General features: G+C 43.2%; 1 protein-coding gene across 2 annotated transcripts in view; it reads left to right on the top strand.

The window, feature by feature from the left end:
• The window catches only part of st3gal5 (ST3 beta-galactoside alpha-2,3-sialyltransferase 5), a 29,763-nt gene extending 11,435 nt beyond the window's left edge, over positions 1–18,328 (top strand). The window contains exons 4-8 of one of the 2 annotated variants that reach the window (XM_056600608.1): positions 2,315–2,524; positions 3,943–4,076; positions 5,646–5,832; positions 9,577–9,735; positions 14,957–18,324. In XM_056600608.1, coding sequence (XP_056456583.1) covers positions 2,315–2,524; positions 3,943–4,076; positions 5,646–5,832; positions 9,577–9,735; positions 14,957–15,025 — 759 coding nt within the window. In that variant the 3' untranslated portion in view covers positions 15,026–18,324. Of the gene's footprint in view, positions 1–2,314; positions 2,525–3,942; positions 4,077–5,645; positions 5,833–9,576; positions 9,736–14,956 lie in introns of both variants that reach the window. The other variant, XM_056600609.1, reaches the window with a different exon arrangement.
• Positions 18,329–18,346: the final 18 nt, after the last annotated feature.

Consider the following 18,346-nt stretch of genomic DNA (forward strand, 5'->3'; position numbering starts at 1 on the left):
GACGCCCCTAGCGGCAGCAAATTTAATTTGCAGCCAGGGAGGTCTAGCCTTCTGTCGTCGTTTTTCGATGCTGGAAACCGAAAATGGGACAGGCCGATCAGATCGTGAGGGGCGGTATCGAGCCGAATGATGACAGAGCTGCGACGGTTCTGTGTTAAAGGTAAACAATAATGGCTGCTGCTGCTGGTGAACAGCTGTCGTTCGACTCGGCTTTGGCCGCCACTCTTCAAGACTTGAAGTTATCATTTTCTTTGAGAAATGAACAAAGAACTGCACTGAAGTCTTTCCTGGAAAAGAAAGATGTATTCGGAGTTTTGCCGACCGGATACGGTAAAAGTTTCGTTGTTGGTCTCCATTCTCTCAATCCACCATTCGCAACACTTCCCAATGGAAATTTCCGTCGCTCTGACTACGTCTCCATCTGCGTGACTCTGATTGGTTGTAGCGCTATCCTATTGCGTGCAGAGGGAACTTGAAAGACAACCGTTTATCCCGCCCACACTGCCACTGTACGAGACCAGACCCAATATCTTTCCGATATGGGTCTGGCTTGCCAGGCTATCAGTGCTATGGAGTGGGCGGAATCCGGACTGGAACTGTTCATAAAGGTAATTGCCAGATAGGTGAAAATGGAGTTGGGAGGCAACTGTCTTTTCCAGGATTTTGGAGATGAAGGGCAGATTGGATATAGGACTGAAGTTATTGAAGTTGGAGGGGTCTGCACCAGTTTTTTTCAGAATTGGGGTGATGGCAGCAGTTTTGAAGGATGTAGGGACAGTTCCAGTAGTAAGAGAGGAGTGGCTGATTGCACAAATGAGAGGAATTAAGGAGGGGAGGGAGGCCTTAACCAGATGTGTGGGTAGGGGGTCAAGTTGGCAGGTGGATGGCTTGGATTTCCGAATGAGTTCAGTGATTTCTGAGACATCAGGGAGCTGGAAGGAGGAGAATGAGTGTGTGGAAGGGTAAAAGTCAGCTGAGATATTGAGATGAGGGGTTGATCCCAGGTGCAGGTGAATGTTCTTGATTTTATCAATGAAAAAGGACATCATGGAGTTGCAGAAGGAGGTTGTGTACAAGTGAGGGGGGAGAGAATCCTGGGGTTGGGTAATTTTGTAGGGAAGTAGGGAAAACAGTGACTAAGAGTTTCCTTTGTTGGCAGTGATCATATTGGAGTAGTAGCAGGTTTTAGTTCTGGCAATGGAGTCCTTATAATGCAAGATGTGGTTCTTGTACATCTCTTTGTGAATACTGAGACAAGTTGCAACATTTTTAAAGCTGGCCAATAGCATTTCATGTAATTCACATACAATTTGCCTAAAAAAAGGCCTTGAGTCTGAAGTAATATCCGGGCTGTGACCGTAAATGAAGAAGTACAATTCTGACACTTCCTCTTACCGAGGTTGCGGATCTTTTGGTGGAAAGGTTGATAGAGCTGGGCTGTTGCAAGACAAGACTCATCTGAAAGGATTCTGTCCTCATTCACCACACTCTTTTGTTTTGCAAACAAAGTAGTAAAATCACAGCCGTGAGTTTCTCATTGAGATTTTAATGTCAATGAGACTTTTACCAGGTTAAAAAAACGCAGAGTTACATATTTTGAGTGATACCTGGGCCCTACCTGAGCACTGAGATTTGTGAGACTTGTGTATTCAAGCTCACATTTCACATTCTATCATGAGCCACGGGTGTCTGTCTGTCTGTCTGTCTGTCTGTCTGTCTGTCTGTCTGTCTGTCTGTCTGTCTGTCTGTCTGTCTGTCTGTCTGTCTGTCTGTCTGTCTGTCTGTCTGTCTGTCTGTCTGTCTGTCTGTCTGTCTGTCGAGCCTCAGAGACGATCGTGTAATGTAGCTCTGGGGGATGCTCCCGCAACGACACTACCACTCTACTGAGAAATGTAGCTAAACCCGTAGCGTCAAAGTTAGAGTAAAATTAATTAAAAATGTGTGCCAGACACACAGAGGAATTGAAATTGCGTTTATCTCCAATCCAAGGTGCAATAAGAACAAAAGGATAACATTTGGGTAAATAATAAATAAAATATTGACATAAATACATTCTAAATAGAGCAAAAAGTAAGACAAAACATAATATAATAAAATGCAATTAAAAAAGTTTCAATTTGACATGCTCACCACTGGTAATATAAGGAACGGAACATATTTCACGGGGCTATCCCGACCGATCTCAGACGCTTCCAGCAGTGTGCTCCTCTCAGGTGACGTTAGTGGTGCCTGAGGTGCTGCTGCTCTGGGGTTCGTGTCCAGATGTTAATGTCTATCATCCGCTCACAGTCTCGTGTCTTTATTTTTCCTCCAGCGGGTCCACGAGTACGTGCAGAGCGTACTGCAACGGGAATGTCGTCCCGGCAACGCCCGACGGAGCCTGCTTGACAGACTTCCTGCTTCTGGTCATGTGACCCAGCCTTTCCTGGGGAGTGATGCGGCGCTGCCCGATGACCTCTTCCTCTTCCCGCCCCCCTTTGGGTTCAGAGGTCTGCGGGACAAGCTGGAAGACACGCTTAGGCTGGTGGGGGCAATATATATCTACTGATTATATCTTTGAGGGACCCCAACATCTCTGGTGCTTGCAAAAGACATTCACCAAGGGGAATCACCCAATGTCCCTCAATGGAAGGGATATATCTTTGCTAAGTTGGGATCTCGTTGGCTAGATCATCAAAATATGATGTATTTCGTGAGGTCTGTGTAGACGACTGTATTTCAGTCAAAGGTTATGAAGGAATGAATAATAATGTGTTTTTGACGCTGACTGGTGGCCAATCAAGTCCCGCCTTCAACGTTGGACAATTTGGCAATCCATGTGTGTCAAATAATCACAGACCTTACATCCCTGTACATTATCACAACGCAGTTACATGTTAATATGACATTACCTCATTCTGTCGTTCAAACAAGTACCATCCCTATCAGCGGTCCACCAACACAGAGACACAGAGTATACAACATACACAAATGCCCCTTTTCCTACGACAGTGCCAGCTCAACTCGCCACAAATAAGCGTGGCACGACTTGGTTTGGTTCCAGGCTCGTCGTGTTTCCATCTAAAATAGTACCTCTTCAACGTCGGCGGGTCGACAGAGCACGCATGCACGAAACATGCAGTGACGTACTTATCTCCGCGAAACATAAACAGACAGCGCTACACACAGGAGCGCCACGGCCCACGGCGTGTTCTTGAACACTGATCCTGCCGTGCTCAATCAACTGAACGCTGATGCTAGTATTTAAAGATGGCGAAAATGGATCCCCCTCTGAAATCGCAACCCCTCTCCGAGTGAACGCGCTATAGCTTATTTCGTCTGTGCTTTATAGGGTCGCATCATGCATGCATGTATGACTTGGTACTAAACTATTACGTATTTTAGTGCTCCTCGTAGTTCATTATCGTGAATGTGACCTCTTAAGTCGTGGGTTGCCTCGCTTGCTGTGACAAGTTGCTCATCTTGTGATGATATGATATAAAATACTGCTATCAACTGTAAAGCCGCTCGGAAGTCGCGCTTGTCCAGTTTCGTCACTCAATGGCTAATCAGTGGCCAGCACCTTTTCACGTCACACAAAATGATCAGCTCGCTTTGAACCTCGATGGAGGTGAGACTGAAAAAGTACCAGGTACCTCATTTTGGCGATCGAAACGCAACAAAAAGGCGGTTCGAGGCAAGTTGAGCTGCTACTGTCAGGGGGAATGGGGCAAAAGATATCCAAAGTTAGAATGCAGAAGTGACTTAAGTAATTTCCATAAAGAACTCCAAAACCACAAAGCCACAGCTGCAGTCATGGGTCATTCTTTGGTCCTCCCTAGGGGGGGGTCTCAAGGGTTCATGAAACCGTCTCAATGCAGTCGGACGAGCGCTGATCCCCAACACACAGTGCTCCCTCTATCCTCCCCGCACAGACAGCCTGTTGTCCTCTGTCCTCTGCAGCTGCCCCGCACCGAGCCGCCCCGGCCGCAACAGGGCCCCGGGGCGTGCCGCCGCTGTGTGGTCATGGGAAATGGAGGCATTCTGAGAAACATGGAGCTGGGCCCGCTTATCGACCGCTTCGATACCGTAATCAGGTCGGCATGCTTTGGTTTTTGTCTGTCTCTACTGATGATGATGACGTTGTTGTGTTCGTGGTTCTGGGGCAGCGGCCCTCTCTCCCAATCGGTGTGTCAGTCTCTGAAGAATGTGGCTGGAATGTGGATTACGAAAGAACAATTGAACTGTGTGTTGATTTGACCTTATCCCTTGAAGCTGCCGTGGCTAAGGCTAAAGAATGTGAGAGACCTGTTTCAAAGAGCAGATTCCGACTGAACTTTCACTTTCAGAACAGCTGACTTCAATCTCGAAGAACAAGGTCACTCAACTTCTAATGGGTAGAACCTGAAAAACGCGCGTTTAAGCCATTAATGCCGTTTCAGTGCTTCTATTGGTTGAAACCTAGTGGGTTCATTTTCAGTACATCACCTTTAAAAGGCTGTCTCTGTGAGACTAGCTAAAGCCACTGTAACAAAACGTGTATTAACTATATTCAACTATTTGTGTTGGAAGAACAGAACCAGTGTTGGGGAGTAACGGAATACATGTATTATGTATAAGCGTCTTAGAGTACCATATTAAGCGCTATATAAATTTAATTTATTATTATTATTATTATGTACAGGCGTTACGTATTCAGAATACAAATTATAGCTAACTGTATTCCGTTACAGTTACAATTTAAATAGTTGGTATTTAGAATACAGTTACATTGCGATTTTATAGGCAACACCTATGCACTTAATTTAATAGCTAATATCTTTCTCATGAACATACCCTTATAGTCTTTGTTCCACTACAGCAAATTATACAAAATAGTTCACTTTCAGGGAGACTTGGGCCTAGGGTTGCTGAACGAACAACCTGCCCCCCCGCACACCCCACCCCACCCCCCACCCCTCGGTCTCATTCTCCCACTACAACTCCCACTCAATAACTATGGACTGGACTTGCATTGCTGCAATGCAAGTTCTCTTTCCTCTCACACATTGTAGCCAAACTGGACTGTTGACATTTCAACTGCACTAGCACTATTGCACTTTTGGGTTATTGTTATTATTTATTATGAATATATTTATATACCATAGCGTATAGGAGATCTATCTTTATACTGGGTAATGTATGCTAGCGTATAGGAGATCTATCTTTATACTGGGTAATGTATGCTATCAGGTACTTGTATGCCAGTGGTGGTGGTGATGCTCTAAACTTAATTTTGTTGTTAACTCTGTTGAAAAAGGACAATGAACAAATCTAAATCTAAATCTAAAAACACATTCTCCCTGATAGTGTTTGGTGATGGCCGAGCCGAATCAGTTGGACTCAGGTAGTCAAACACTAGACGATGACCAAAACATCATTATTACCAATAGCATATGACTTTATTGCATCAGCCAGATTTTGAAAATGCACAACCCAAATAAACGTCCCCTCCTTCCCTTATTCCTCCGCCAACACTTTGAAAAGTCTTTTGTTCACTCAGCTTTGACTAACAGCCAAGATATATTCAACCAAACCCAGCATAAGACGCGCTGATTGGTCTCAAATTAACCCAGACATAACAAAATTAATGAAGTGACCCATTTCTTTCTCTGTCACCATAACAGATTAAACAGTGGGCCTTTGGGCGAGTTCAGCGGCGACGTGGGGAATCGAACCAGCATCAGGGTGAGCTACCCAGAGGGCACGCCACGCCAGTGGGTGGACCATGACCCCCAGCCTCTGTTTGTGGCCGTGGTTTACAAGGCGGTGGACCTCAGCTGGCTGTCGGCCATGATCAACAAACACACCGTGGTATGTACGCGTGTGTGCACATCCGTCCACCTTTTAAACATGATGGATGGATGGATTTATTATTACCATTACATTTGAATCATCGTTCAATCACTTTCTAAACAAAAGGGAGTGCTGATTCTCTTATTTCAATGTCAACATAGCATTTGATATGACTGTAGCGAGCTTAGGGCTGCAGGATATATCGGCTATGTACGATATATCGATATAATTTCCAAGGGGATATAAGATTTGACAATATCGTTTATATCGATATGCGTTGAAATGGTCCGTTTCCCCCTCAAGCGTCTACAGCGCTTGCCTTGGAGACTGTGAGCGCGACCCCTCCCCCTCTCACTCTGTCTTTCCGAACGTGCCGTGTGCAAAGACGCCTCATTCCCGCCCCCGCCGCCCCCTCACAACACAACAAGCATGGATGATACCGTAAAGAAAACGAAACTGCGGCGGGAGACGAAATTGTTTCAAAGAGGAGAAACAACGGCTCCATAATGTGGAAATAGTTTGGGTTTAAAAACAACAGATGAGCAGCAGCTGCAGGTCATCTCTAGAGAGTGTAGCAAAATCGTTGCGACTAAAAGTGGAAGCACGACAAATCTTTTCCACCATTTACAGCAGCGGCACAAAGTGATGAGGAATGCGTAAAACTCTGTGGCTGTGCTGCTGCATCACCGGCCGCGACAGTTTCTTCTGCCCCCGAAACCAGGGCCGGCGCTCGGCAAATGTGCTGGGGGCGCCCTCTGGTGACGCTCTTAATTAATTAATTGTAATATACTAAACAAGCGAAATGAAACCAAACATGTTCCCAAATGGAACGGAGAAGGGAGGGGGCGGGGGATTAAAGTTACGGCGCACTGAAATCCTCACCATAGTACGCAGGACAATGCGACGAAGCCAATGCTCTTAATGGTAGCTAATGTGTGTAACCTACAGCTTTATATTGTTTTGCATAGGTGATTATTTAGTGAAGCTGAAAAACGTCCCTTTTTTTTTTAACATGTTCATTAAATTCTGTTGAAAATAACGATACAAAATCACATGTTGCAGTCATACTGACCTATGTTTTAATAAAGGTGCTTGCAACATCTCACATGTGGCTTTTGACTTACAAAGAAAACATCTAACCCACTCTATAGAAAATATCGAGATATATATCGTACATCGCCATTCAGCCAAAAAATATCGGGATATCATATTTTGCCCATATCGTGCAGCCCTAAGCGAGCTCTATGCAACAAACCACCTAGGGGGCTGCCAGTGGCTTTTGCTGGGCTCCCCAGACCAGGACCCAGGCTGGTGGCTTTGGAAACCAGTTGGTTGTAAGTTTTGCAAACAATTAGACATGATGATGGAGATCCATGCTGCCATGCAGGAGATACTGGCTGCATCCGGTTACTCATACTTGACTTGACTGCTATATAGTAGGCATTTTGTAGTACGTCACAAATATAGCGCGTCCGAAAGCTCAGTACGCATTGGGTAGTAGCCAAAAAGTTTCAGAATGCGTACTACCGCCACAGTATACAACGGTAGGTCGCTACGCTATCCCACAATTCAGCCGGAGTCTGGTAAGCGAAGAAGAAGAACGCCGCGGTGAAAAAAGAATTAGAAAATCTGTAAATTATCGCAGGTGACTTTAATTTTGCCGGCATATGATGTGCAGCGCACCGAGGGGAAACACGTCATCTCCAAACATCGGGTGGTGTTCGGAAGCGTTCTACTCATAGCTGTAGAACGTACTACATTAACGGTCAAGTAGTGCACACGGCACAGAAATAGTATATACTTATTAGTATTCGGATGCACCCAGAGAGTGAATGTTGTGATTCCTGGGTTAACGCTAGCAGGCATGCAGCCTCACCCAACCCACATAGTCCAATCAGTGCGCCTCATGGGGCAAGGTGCGGCTGCTTGAACCTGCCACCCGCCACACGCACTCCAAAAATACGATCCACATTTACAACCATCCAATTGTCACCCCATGCCCCAGGCTTACTAATAGCTAACTGACAGCTTCAGGCTGGTTGTGAACAGGGGACGGCTTCACAGGCTTTGGATACCAGTATGCAGTCCTGACACGCATCATTATTAAGTTTCTAGATGTAACTATAAACAGTGTTGGGGAGTAACGGAATTCATGTTACGTATTGAGAATACAAATTATAGCTAACTGTATTCCGTTAGTTACAATTTAAATAGTTGGTATTTAGAATAGAGTTACATTGTTGAAATCAATGGATTGCATGACGATACTTCTGTTTCAGTAGTTTATTCGTGCTTTCACACCAACAGCATTTAGTGCGCCCTAAACGAGTTTGGTCCCTTGGTTCGGTACGTTTGCGTTGGTGTGAATGCAACCACCTCACTTCGATGTGAACCAAATATGCCGACTGAGACCTCCCTGAACAGCTGGTCTCGGTTCGCTTCCAAACGAACCCTGATACGGTTCGCTTGAGATGTGAAAGTGAACGCACCTCGGTCCGATAGTTTTACAAAGCATATGCCTCTTTGGACGTAACAGGTACCCGGTCAGCCGCGCGCATTATGGGAATTATTGTTTGATTAGCGGTAATCCAAGACTAGCAGCAAATTGTCGGACCGTCTGGGAATTTGGACAGACACCCACATAAAACGTATTCTCTCTCTCTCTCTCTCTCTCTCTCTCTCTCTCTCTCTCTCTCTCTCTCTCTCTCTCTCTCTCTCTCTCTCTCTCTGCGATTTTATAGGCAACACCTATGCACCTAGCTCAGTGAAAAAAATGTTAGATGTAATAGCAAATATCTTTCTCATGAACATACCCTTATAGTCTTTGTTCCACTACAGAAAATTATATAAAATAGTTCACTTTCAGGGAGACTTGGGCCTAACACTGAAGAAGAACGCAACAAGAGACTTTAATGGAGCCAGTTTCCTGCCATAATTCAAACCTGAAAAAAAAAGTTTCAAAGGCTAGTAAGTCTGGGTTTGGAAACTCAACACCTTGTAAAAAAGGTTTTGCAACACTGAAAAAAGAGATTATAACCTGAAAAAAATTCAAACAATTTCACCAGCGCCTTTGCAGAGTTTCAAATCTTGCACTGTTCTAACAGTGTATTTAATTGTTTCCCGGTTTTGAAACCTTGAAAATGGGATTCTGCAAACAGGTGTTCATACATTGAGAAATACGTTTTGAAAGGTTGAATATTTAGTTTTAACAACTTGTAAAGGTGGACGTTTACGCCATTGCAACGTATTTTTTCAGAACTGACTTTTCAGCACTGACTTTTCAGAGATTTGACCACACAGGCGCAAGCTTTGAGTCACGTGAATATTGGCAGTGTTCTGTCGCGCACTCGTTTTGAAACTCCTGACAGTCAAATCGGAAGAAAAAAAAAACGTTCCTGGGGGCGGGACCATTTAGCTCTAAACCTATTGGTTGATCTCGGCTGACGTACATCCCAATCACATGCCGTTCACCGGGCTGTGCGTGATTGACAGTGCTCTGCCGATGAAAAGAATCTGATTGGAATGTACGTCAGTACATTCCAAGGGGTCAGACAACTATCATGCCGTCGCAGTCCACCGCCCAGACTCCCCCATCCGCCAACACCCGCATGGGTGTTGGCGCTACTCTATACACCCGTGAAACAACCTCTGACTCCAGAAATACAAAGTTTGAAGAGCGCTACGTCTTCTCAACATATATTGTCTTTACACGTTGTAAAAATCGAGCTAGTAAAAAGCTGTTTCTTCCCTTGTGCCGCACAGGGTCTTTGGGACAGGCTGTTCTTCTGGCAGAAGGTTCCGGATCGGATCCCGCTGGAGCCTCAGCGGTTCAGACTGCTGAACCTGCAGTTGATCCGAGAGACCGCCATGGGCCTGCTGCAGTACCCCCCTCCCCAGAGCCGCCTCTGGGGCTTGGACCCGGTAAGAGAGGACAGGCAGCTGGCAGAGCGGGGCCCTCACACGGCCAGGGCCTAGGGCTTCTGTCTCACTGAGACAATTATCTTGCGAGAGTAAAACGCAGAGTAAAACACTTGAAACACTGCCTCGGTAGCTTCGGTAGCCTTATAGCTTCGGTAGCCTTGCTAGCCTTTTGTAGCTTCGGTAGCCTCGGTAGGCCTTGTAGCTTCGGTCGCCTCGTATCTTTGGTAGCCTCGATAGCTTTGGTAGCTTGTGCAGCTTCGGTAGCCTCGGTAGGCCTTGTAGCTTCGGTAGCCTTGCTAGCCTTTTGTAGCTTCGGTAGCCTCGGTAGGCCTTGTAGCTTCGGTCGCCTTGCATCTTTGGTAGCCTCGACAGCTTCGGTAGCCTCGGTAGCTTCGGTAGCTTGCCTGAGCGCTCTGCAGCCGCTATAAAGAGATTGGTCTTTTGAAGATCACATCTGGACAGCCTGCGAATACGGTGTGCAGTCATGCATTCAACATGATACACATCACCTATACATTTAAGAGGACTGGGATTGCTTATACTGTGACTAAGACACAGTTATTTTACAAAGCTCACACAAAGGCTAATTTACAAGTTGAAACAAAGACAGCTCAGAAATAATACATTTTCCACCAGAGAAAGTTTGCGCTTGTGGTATTGTACGATTCTGAAAGTCAATTAACATCAGTGCGACAAAAATGTTAACCTTAGCAGAAATTCCACAGACATCGTCGACACTTAAAGTATCCACTTTTTGTTTGGCAAATCTCTCATACTGCTGATTGTCAGCTAGGTACTCAGTACGGGGAGGGGTCAGTACCAGCAGGGAGGATTCACTTGTGATGACAATGGTGAGGAATAGGGATGGGCACGAGTAGTAAATTCCAAACTCGAGTGATCGCATGAATTCCTCGAGGATCAATCGAGTACTCGTTTAAAACTAATCTATTTTTAGAATGCAACGCATCTGCAGCAGGAACTGGCCTAATGATGAACGGCAATATTACCAACCAAACATGTAATGCTGATTCTCAATCAAAACAGTAAAGAGTTATCAGAGTATTCATTATTTATTTTGGCAAACGTTCAAAACACATTTTCCTTGCAAAAATAAATATGCGTCTCACAATTTAAATCACGTCGAACAAAGGCCTGTAACGTTTCTAAAAAAAACAAAAAAACAAGTAGCCTAACCATTGCAAATAATTTAAAGCTGCCAATAAAACGGCAGCAAATGAACAAAAAAAATACTCAGTGTTGTGATCTTCTCTACACGGCCGGGATTACAGCTGCGTCTTGCGGCGGTGAAGATAACGACACACTTGGTTGCTGCGGGTCTGCTTTCCCGAACTCACCGTTGTGTTTCAGGAGCATATGTTGCCGCATAGTACTTGTAGTACTCTGGTAGCTGGTAGAAAATGTATACATTTGCTTCAGAAAAATTGTCTGTGTGTGTATATGCAAACTCGAGTTTGCCTGTCCACCAACCAAGTTCATTTGTAACGAGGAGTACTCGAGTAATCGATTCCTCACCCCCATCCCTAGTGAGGAATGGGTCCCACCAATACTGGAGAGACGGGGGAGAACCCATAGTTCAAAAGGCTCATCGTCATGAGCTGGCTGTACCACGGCCTCCTCCTCACCCAATATATGATCATATTATCGGTCAAAGTAATGTAACGCAAACAGCTATTGAATTAGTCAAGTGTCTGTTTCCGCAGACAGAAATCTGCAAAAGCTGAAGCTGGGACCCAGTTTTTTCCGTGTCCCACAAAAGTTCTGCATACCCCCCAACTGAGTGGAACCATCAGGGCCCTAGGCCGCCCCAGATATTCTAGAGATTTAAAAAATAAATATTAATTCATTGTTTTACAATCAAGGACTAAACTACATTTTTAGAGGAAATAAACCCTCCAAATCTGTGTGTTCAATTTGTTTTGGAACGTGAATGAGTAAATCAAAGAAGCCCTTTTGTCAGCCTATCAGAATGCTGCTGACTGCAATTATTGGGAAGGAAGTGCTTTTAAAAAAAAAAAGAAGATTTTTTTAAAACAAAAAACAAAATGAGAAAAGGTTTATTTAAATAAAAAATATATATAAAATGTTAATGAATTCAAAAACGAATATATATATTTAGAAATGTCAGCCAATTTTAAAGGTCAGATTGGTATGATAATGCAATAATTTATAATCATGCATTATTTAGAGAAATACCAGCTCTGGGCCCAGTTTCCCGATAACGATGGATCTTCGCTCGTACAATCATTCTCACGATGGATCTTGCGTTTCCCGAAACTCCTCTTAACATGAACGCCCATTCGCTGCACTCACGACGTTCGTAGGAATGTACCTGTCCACTGACATGGTGCTGAAACGGGCTATGACGCAGGAATGTCACAGGAAAATGGGGTTAAAAAGGGTTAAAATATCTCCCCATCAAGGCCAACCGCAGATTAGCCTAAGAAAAGAATAGAGTGCAATAATATGAATGCTAAAGATATTAAAACACAATTGATTAGGCCTACGCCGACATATACAGTGGGGAGAACAAGTATTTGATACACTGGCGATTTTGCAGGTTTTCCCACTTACAAAGCATGTAGAAGTCTGTAATTTTTATCATAGGTACTCTTCAACTGTGAGTGACGGAATCTAAAACAAAAATCCAGAAAATCACATTGTATGATTTTTAAGTAATTAATATGCATTTTATTGCATGACATAAGTATTTGATACATCAGAAATTCAGAACTTAATATTTGGTACAGAAACCTTTGTTTGCAATTACAGAGATCATACGTTTCCTGTAGTTCTTGACCAGGTTTGCACACACTGCAGCAGGGATTTTGGCCCACTCCTCCATGCAGACCTTCTCCAGATCCTTCAGGTTTTGGGCCTCTCGCTGGGCAATATGGACTTTCAGCTCCCTCCAAAGATTTCCCCCCCTAAAATAATTCCATGTTACAAAAATCCAAAATAGCTTGTGTGACAACTACATTTATCTTAATGTGCTGATTTCTTTTTTGTGATCAATTTTTTATTTTAAGATTTATACAACAAACAGATAGACATAGAAAACAATAAGGCATATGCACAAATAAGACAACATACTACATTTGACCTCAACACAAATAAGACAACATGCACCAATAAGGCATAAACGCAAATAAGACAACATTTGACATTAAACAGCTATGACATTAAACAGCTATGCTATGGACCAATTGATTGTGGAAGATGCCATTGAGAGATCATGGCTCCAGCAACTATCCAACTGCAGAGTTTTTTTCTGCGCGTTTAGAAAGGAACGTGTAAAGGGCGGACACCAAGCCTTGGGTAGAAAGATTTCCACATATTTAATGGATTGGATGAGGTTCCAAGTTTTCCCCCCAGGGAACTCTGTATGCCCATAAGGCACTGCAGAGTTGTAGGTAGAAGAAAAAAGAAGTGCCCGGTAGATTGAAATTAGATTTCAGGTCTTGAAAGAGTATTATCTGATGTGATGTCCGAAAGGGTATTGATCCCCTTATCACTCCATTGAGGGAACAAAATCGGGTGACCACCCAAGCAAAGGGAAAAATTATTGAATAAAGGAAGGTGAGGATGGAATTTTAAGTGAGTGCTGGAGTGTGATTCCACTGTTCTCCATGTGGCGACCAAATGCGATGTCAAAGAGCCAAATTTGGATTTGCAGGTTTTGATAGGGATGTTAGAGTAAATTAAGTCCTGAAGCCTATGTGGTTTAACTAGAACTTCAAGTAAAAAGGTTTTCATAACGGGCTTAGACATAACTGCCCGTCTCAAAAAAGATAAATAGTTCTGTTTCCATCTGTTTAAGGAATCAACATAGTTGGAATATGGAAGGGAATATTTTAGATCAAATAAAAACGGAACCATTGATTAAAACAAACAAAATGACAAGTGGTTTAAAACAGTACTACCACTGTCCAGATAGAATTTTGTGAGGTGCCCTAAAAACCTGAATAGACTGGTTCTACTCTCATCTCTCCAACCGCTGCCCCAGAGGGAATCTAGGAAGAAAACTTTTAAACAAATTACCGGAAGGTGATCCATGGGGTTCCTCAATGATGGTGGGAACCAAGAGGAAATGACATAGCTGTCTGCAGCAAACAGGTTCTCTACTCTCTATAACAAAGAAAGTTTGCTAAATCTCTTACTGTCAAAATATATTGACTATTGAACTACTAGACTATCCAATAATTTTGAATTAAATATTTCACAGGAGCTACACTACCTTCTCAATCATTTTGAGACAAGAGTTCAGGATCTAGTAGAACACAAACTATTGAAAGATTTCGAAAAATATTACATAAACCATATCAGCACAGCACATTCTCTATGCCTACCGTTCCCTCCATGTCCCGCTGCAAACCCAGAGTCCAAAAGTAAAAGCGGGTCAGGATGATGTTATTCACCATTGCAAGGTGCTGAGTATGACTTTTGGTCTCATCCAAGACAGCTAGTGGAAGAAAACAAAGTCTTTATACATGTATGATTATATGAGTGACATTCATAGATTTGTACAGTGGCACAATGGTTAACTTTACCAGTTGTTCCTGGCTGTCTTGGAGTTTCTGTCCCCAGTATGCTCTGTGCGCTGAACACTTGTGGAGACTAGGGAAGTCTCCATGAGGTCTCTGCTCACTGTCATAATTTACTAGTGTAGAAAGCAACAACCGAAAAATAAAATTATGTGTGAAATGTCACATTTCTCATTTGAATGATAAAAATAGAGCCATGACTCACACTCGAGACTCCTCTTGTTCGTTCCCATATGACCCAGTTGACATCGCAGCTGATGGGGAGTGAGCTATAGGAAAAACATGCAACAAACTTTATTGTCTAAAGTAGATGAAGACGACAAATGTGCATAATTATTCAATCCCATACCTAAGACTACCCTTCCATTGCTGTCTAACTGCAATGAAACATCTGGAGGAACAATCTTGCTGTACTGATTTTAGATTTTTTGGTTCCTTGCCATGTTGTAATGGTGGAGAATGTTTCTTTGTAGAAAAATGTGTGTTGATGGGGTTGAAAGTAGTTGTTTTTTCAGTTCAGGCACAAGCTCCAGCTTTCTTAGAACCTCACACTGGTCTTTGCTGTTCCCCTGGTGGAACACATCGTTCAAAGCAAAATGCTGTGAGGATCCAGTGAGAGGGTGACCATCTTTGTCAGCTGGCTTTTTTTTAAATTTCAGCCAAGGCAAGTTGACATGGACCTTTCCCTCCGAGGCCTGCTTCACGTTCTCTGGGGTGGGATCCAGTAACCTTACCGGAAAAAGTCCTGCTGTGTGATCGATCAAGCACAGCTGTTAGTGTAGATGAGGCTAGACTTGGCATGTCCCCGAAAGCAGAGGCCATATGAGGCCATTCCTCCAACAAGAGCAGCTCTGCTTCAACACACTAAACGTGCTGCATATCAGGCAGCCTGCATATGGGGTCAAGAAACCCAGTGTCAGCCAGAAGCAGAGAGTCCTGCTGACTGGGGATGGAAAAAGATTGGTGAACAATGGGGGTTATTTTGGACAGCAAATGCACCAGTTGCAAAAAGTTGTGAACAACTAGCCAAGTGTGGCTGCAAATCAGAGTGCCGTGGAAGATGCAAATGTTTTAGATTGGGGTTCACTTGCACAGAACTGTGCAATTGCAAATATGAATAAAAAAATAAGTAGGGGAGGCATTGGCTACCATTTTTAACAGTCTTTATTATGACTCGACAGGGCACAACCTCTCAATCTCAGGTTCGACAGTCTAAACCGAAGGCCTTTGAGCTGGTCAAAATGTGAATAGAACTTTTTAAATACATTTTTAAATCCTTCCTTTTAACTCAGTCCCAACAGAGAACACTATTGAAGCAACACCCACCTTGAAAAATGAATCTTGAATTTTTGCGATTGCCCTTTTCTAAAAGTGTGCCCGTTATTTTGCTATTTTCTGTATCACTATTTGGAAAAAGTGGCAATGAACATAGGACAGGAATTGCAGTCATCTTGAAAAATGGTTTCCATCCTGAATTTTGACTGGCCACCTCCAGTGGCCCTTCCTCTCTGTGGACTGCACCTTGCCGTGGTGGAGAGGCTTGTGTACTCCAATGAACAGACATATGACTATTTGACAGAAATGGTGGCCATCTTGAAAATGGTTGCCATCCTGAAATTTTGAGTGGCACATACCGTTTTCCAAAAGAGTGTTCCTAGAAGAGTATTTCTGCCTAATTGTATGCTTGAATCACAATTTGAACAATTTGAATAATTAATATTTGACAGGAACGGTGGCCATCTTAAAAATGGCGGCCACCTTGAATTTTACTGGGACAAGCATCTTTTTCCATTAACATGTCCTTTAGATAGTATTTGTATCAAATATTGTGCTTGGATCATTGTTTGAATAATTGATATAATAAGTATTGAATAGCAATGGCGGCCATCTTGAAAAATGGCCGCCATATTGAATTTTTGAGTGGCCAACGGCTTTTTCCAAAATAGTGGCCCTTAGAGAGTATCTGTGCTAAATGTCATGCTTGTATACCAAAGTGAACGATTTTTTGACTATTCTGCTCCACTACTGTTGTGAACATGCAATGAAGTTGATATTGTTAATATAGCATAAACATATTTTTTGTTAGCATAAAGAAGTGGATTTGGCATATTTCATCAACTCATTCACCTTCAAGTTCACAAGCTCATCTGTGAGCCGCTCCTCATTCATTTTTTCACCATCATTAAAGTTATCATCTCCATCCATTTTGGGGCTTTGCAATTTTTCAAATTCTGCGTTCAACACAGAATTTGACCTCCGGGTGTGTGGGCCAACCCAGGGGGCCGAGTGATTATAACTTGGTGGCACAACAAAAGGGTTCTTCCATCCATCTTTGTGAACAAATGTGATGAGTATTAGCTATTGTTATCACAACATTAAACACATTTTAATATACTTTACTCTCTCTCCAACTGTTCTTTAGCTGTTTTGTCTTGTGACAAGACGAACATGGAATTAATCCCAGACTGAGCATTTCTGTGGCCACAGTGAACCGGAAATAGTCCATGTCAACATTACCATCTTAGCCTTCAGGTAGAATTGGGATGTCACTCACTGTTAAAACAATAGTTTGTTATTCATAGCTCAATCACTAAAAAATCACTCCGTACACGACATTTGATTATTTATGCGTTATTCAAGTGCATGGGTAATATGATGTTACACCATTCAGAGACGGATGAGGTGATATACAAACAATGAAGCTGAAATAATAGCATAACTCACCTGGCATATTGAAAACGCGTTATCTGTGGACGTCCATAACAACAACTGCTGGGTTGTTTCCACATGACATACGACTGTTCGTGCATTCAGGGTCGGTTAGGGCCTCAAAGTGGAGGTATGCCTGCAGAACTCTTTCCTTGTTTGGAAAGGACACCTTTTCCCTTGTCTCTATAATTTCTATCACTTTACTGATAGCTGTATGGGTCTGGAAAATTATGAGAAACAGGAGTATTCCAATGTTATAGCATTTCAAAATAAAAGTAATATATTTTGTGAGAGTTGCATTTTCAATCGTCATTTATTTGACAGAAATAATCTGTAATGAATACATTTTAATAAAAGAGGAACAAGCAAGGATATCTTATCATTAGTGTGCTTGCGGTAGCAAAGCACATCTAAGTCCCGTTAACATTATTATTCTCCCCACATTCTTTTGTGAGAGAGAGAGAGAGCGAGAGAGAGAGAGTGAGAGAGAGAGAACGAACCTGTAGTCTCTTCTTCCCTCTCTCGACTGCTCTATGAGAGCCTGGGGTATATTTTCCGGGAGCTTTTTTGTTGTTGAGGAGGTATTTAAGCATCCTTGCAATTTCTCTGTCATCTGGTGGATAACTGTCCTCTTAAGAGTCGCTGTCGTATTGGACTGTGCTGATCTCGGTAAGATTAAGTGTCTCTTCCTCTGTGCTCTACACCTTCCTAAGAAGCTCCCTCTTTGTTACAAACCGATGCCATTTAGCAACAGCTTTATTGATACAGGATTGTCTTGCTTTAGAGCAGGGACAATGCCAGGTGTTTTGCTTTGCATCATATGCCACAATAACTCTTCCCAACCTGCTGTAGTATGTTACCTTTTTTTCATAAACGGATATATGAATTTAGATGGTGGACCACCTACAGTCAGGTGCACAGACAGAGGCACACCCTCAGCATCACCTTTTTTTTGGCAACGCAAGAGGCCGGCCTTGCGCTCCTTACCAAACCACTTGTTTTCCACCATTCTTTCCAAGGCCTCACCTGGTAGTGTCAAGGTTTGCGTGGGCAATACAATAATGATTGGATGTGTTGGCACTCAAAAGGCAACATCCCGCTCCTTTGAGCAAAGTCGGCATTCAAACAACGCTGGTCAACCTCACAGATGATCTTCTGTGCTGGCCCCCACATATTCTTGATGCATGGGTGTTGCAGGACCACAAAAAGATTTTTCAACTGCAAGCACACCATGTGTACCATCGATACACTGACAGGCCAAAAATCTGTACTTCGTTATCGTCTCAAGGAGGTTGGTGTGTTTTCTCCTGCAGTGTGTTGTGAAGTTTGTTTTATTTAAA

Source organism: Gadus chalcogrammus, chromosome 10, assembly GCF_026213295.1.
Source record: "Gadus chalcogrammus isolate NIFS_2021 chromosome 10, NIFS_Gcha_1.0, whole genome shotgun sequence".
Taxonomy (NCBI): domain Eukaryota; kingdom Metazoa; phylum Chordata; class Actinopteri; order Gadiformes; family Gadidae; genus Gadus; species Gadus chalcogrammus.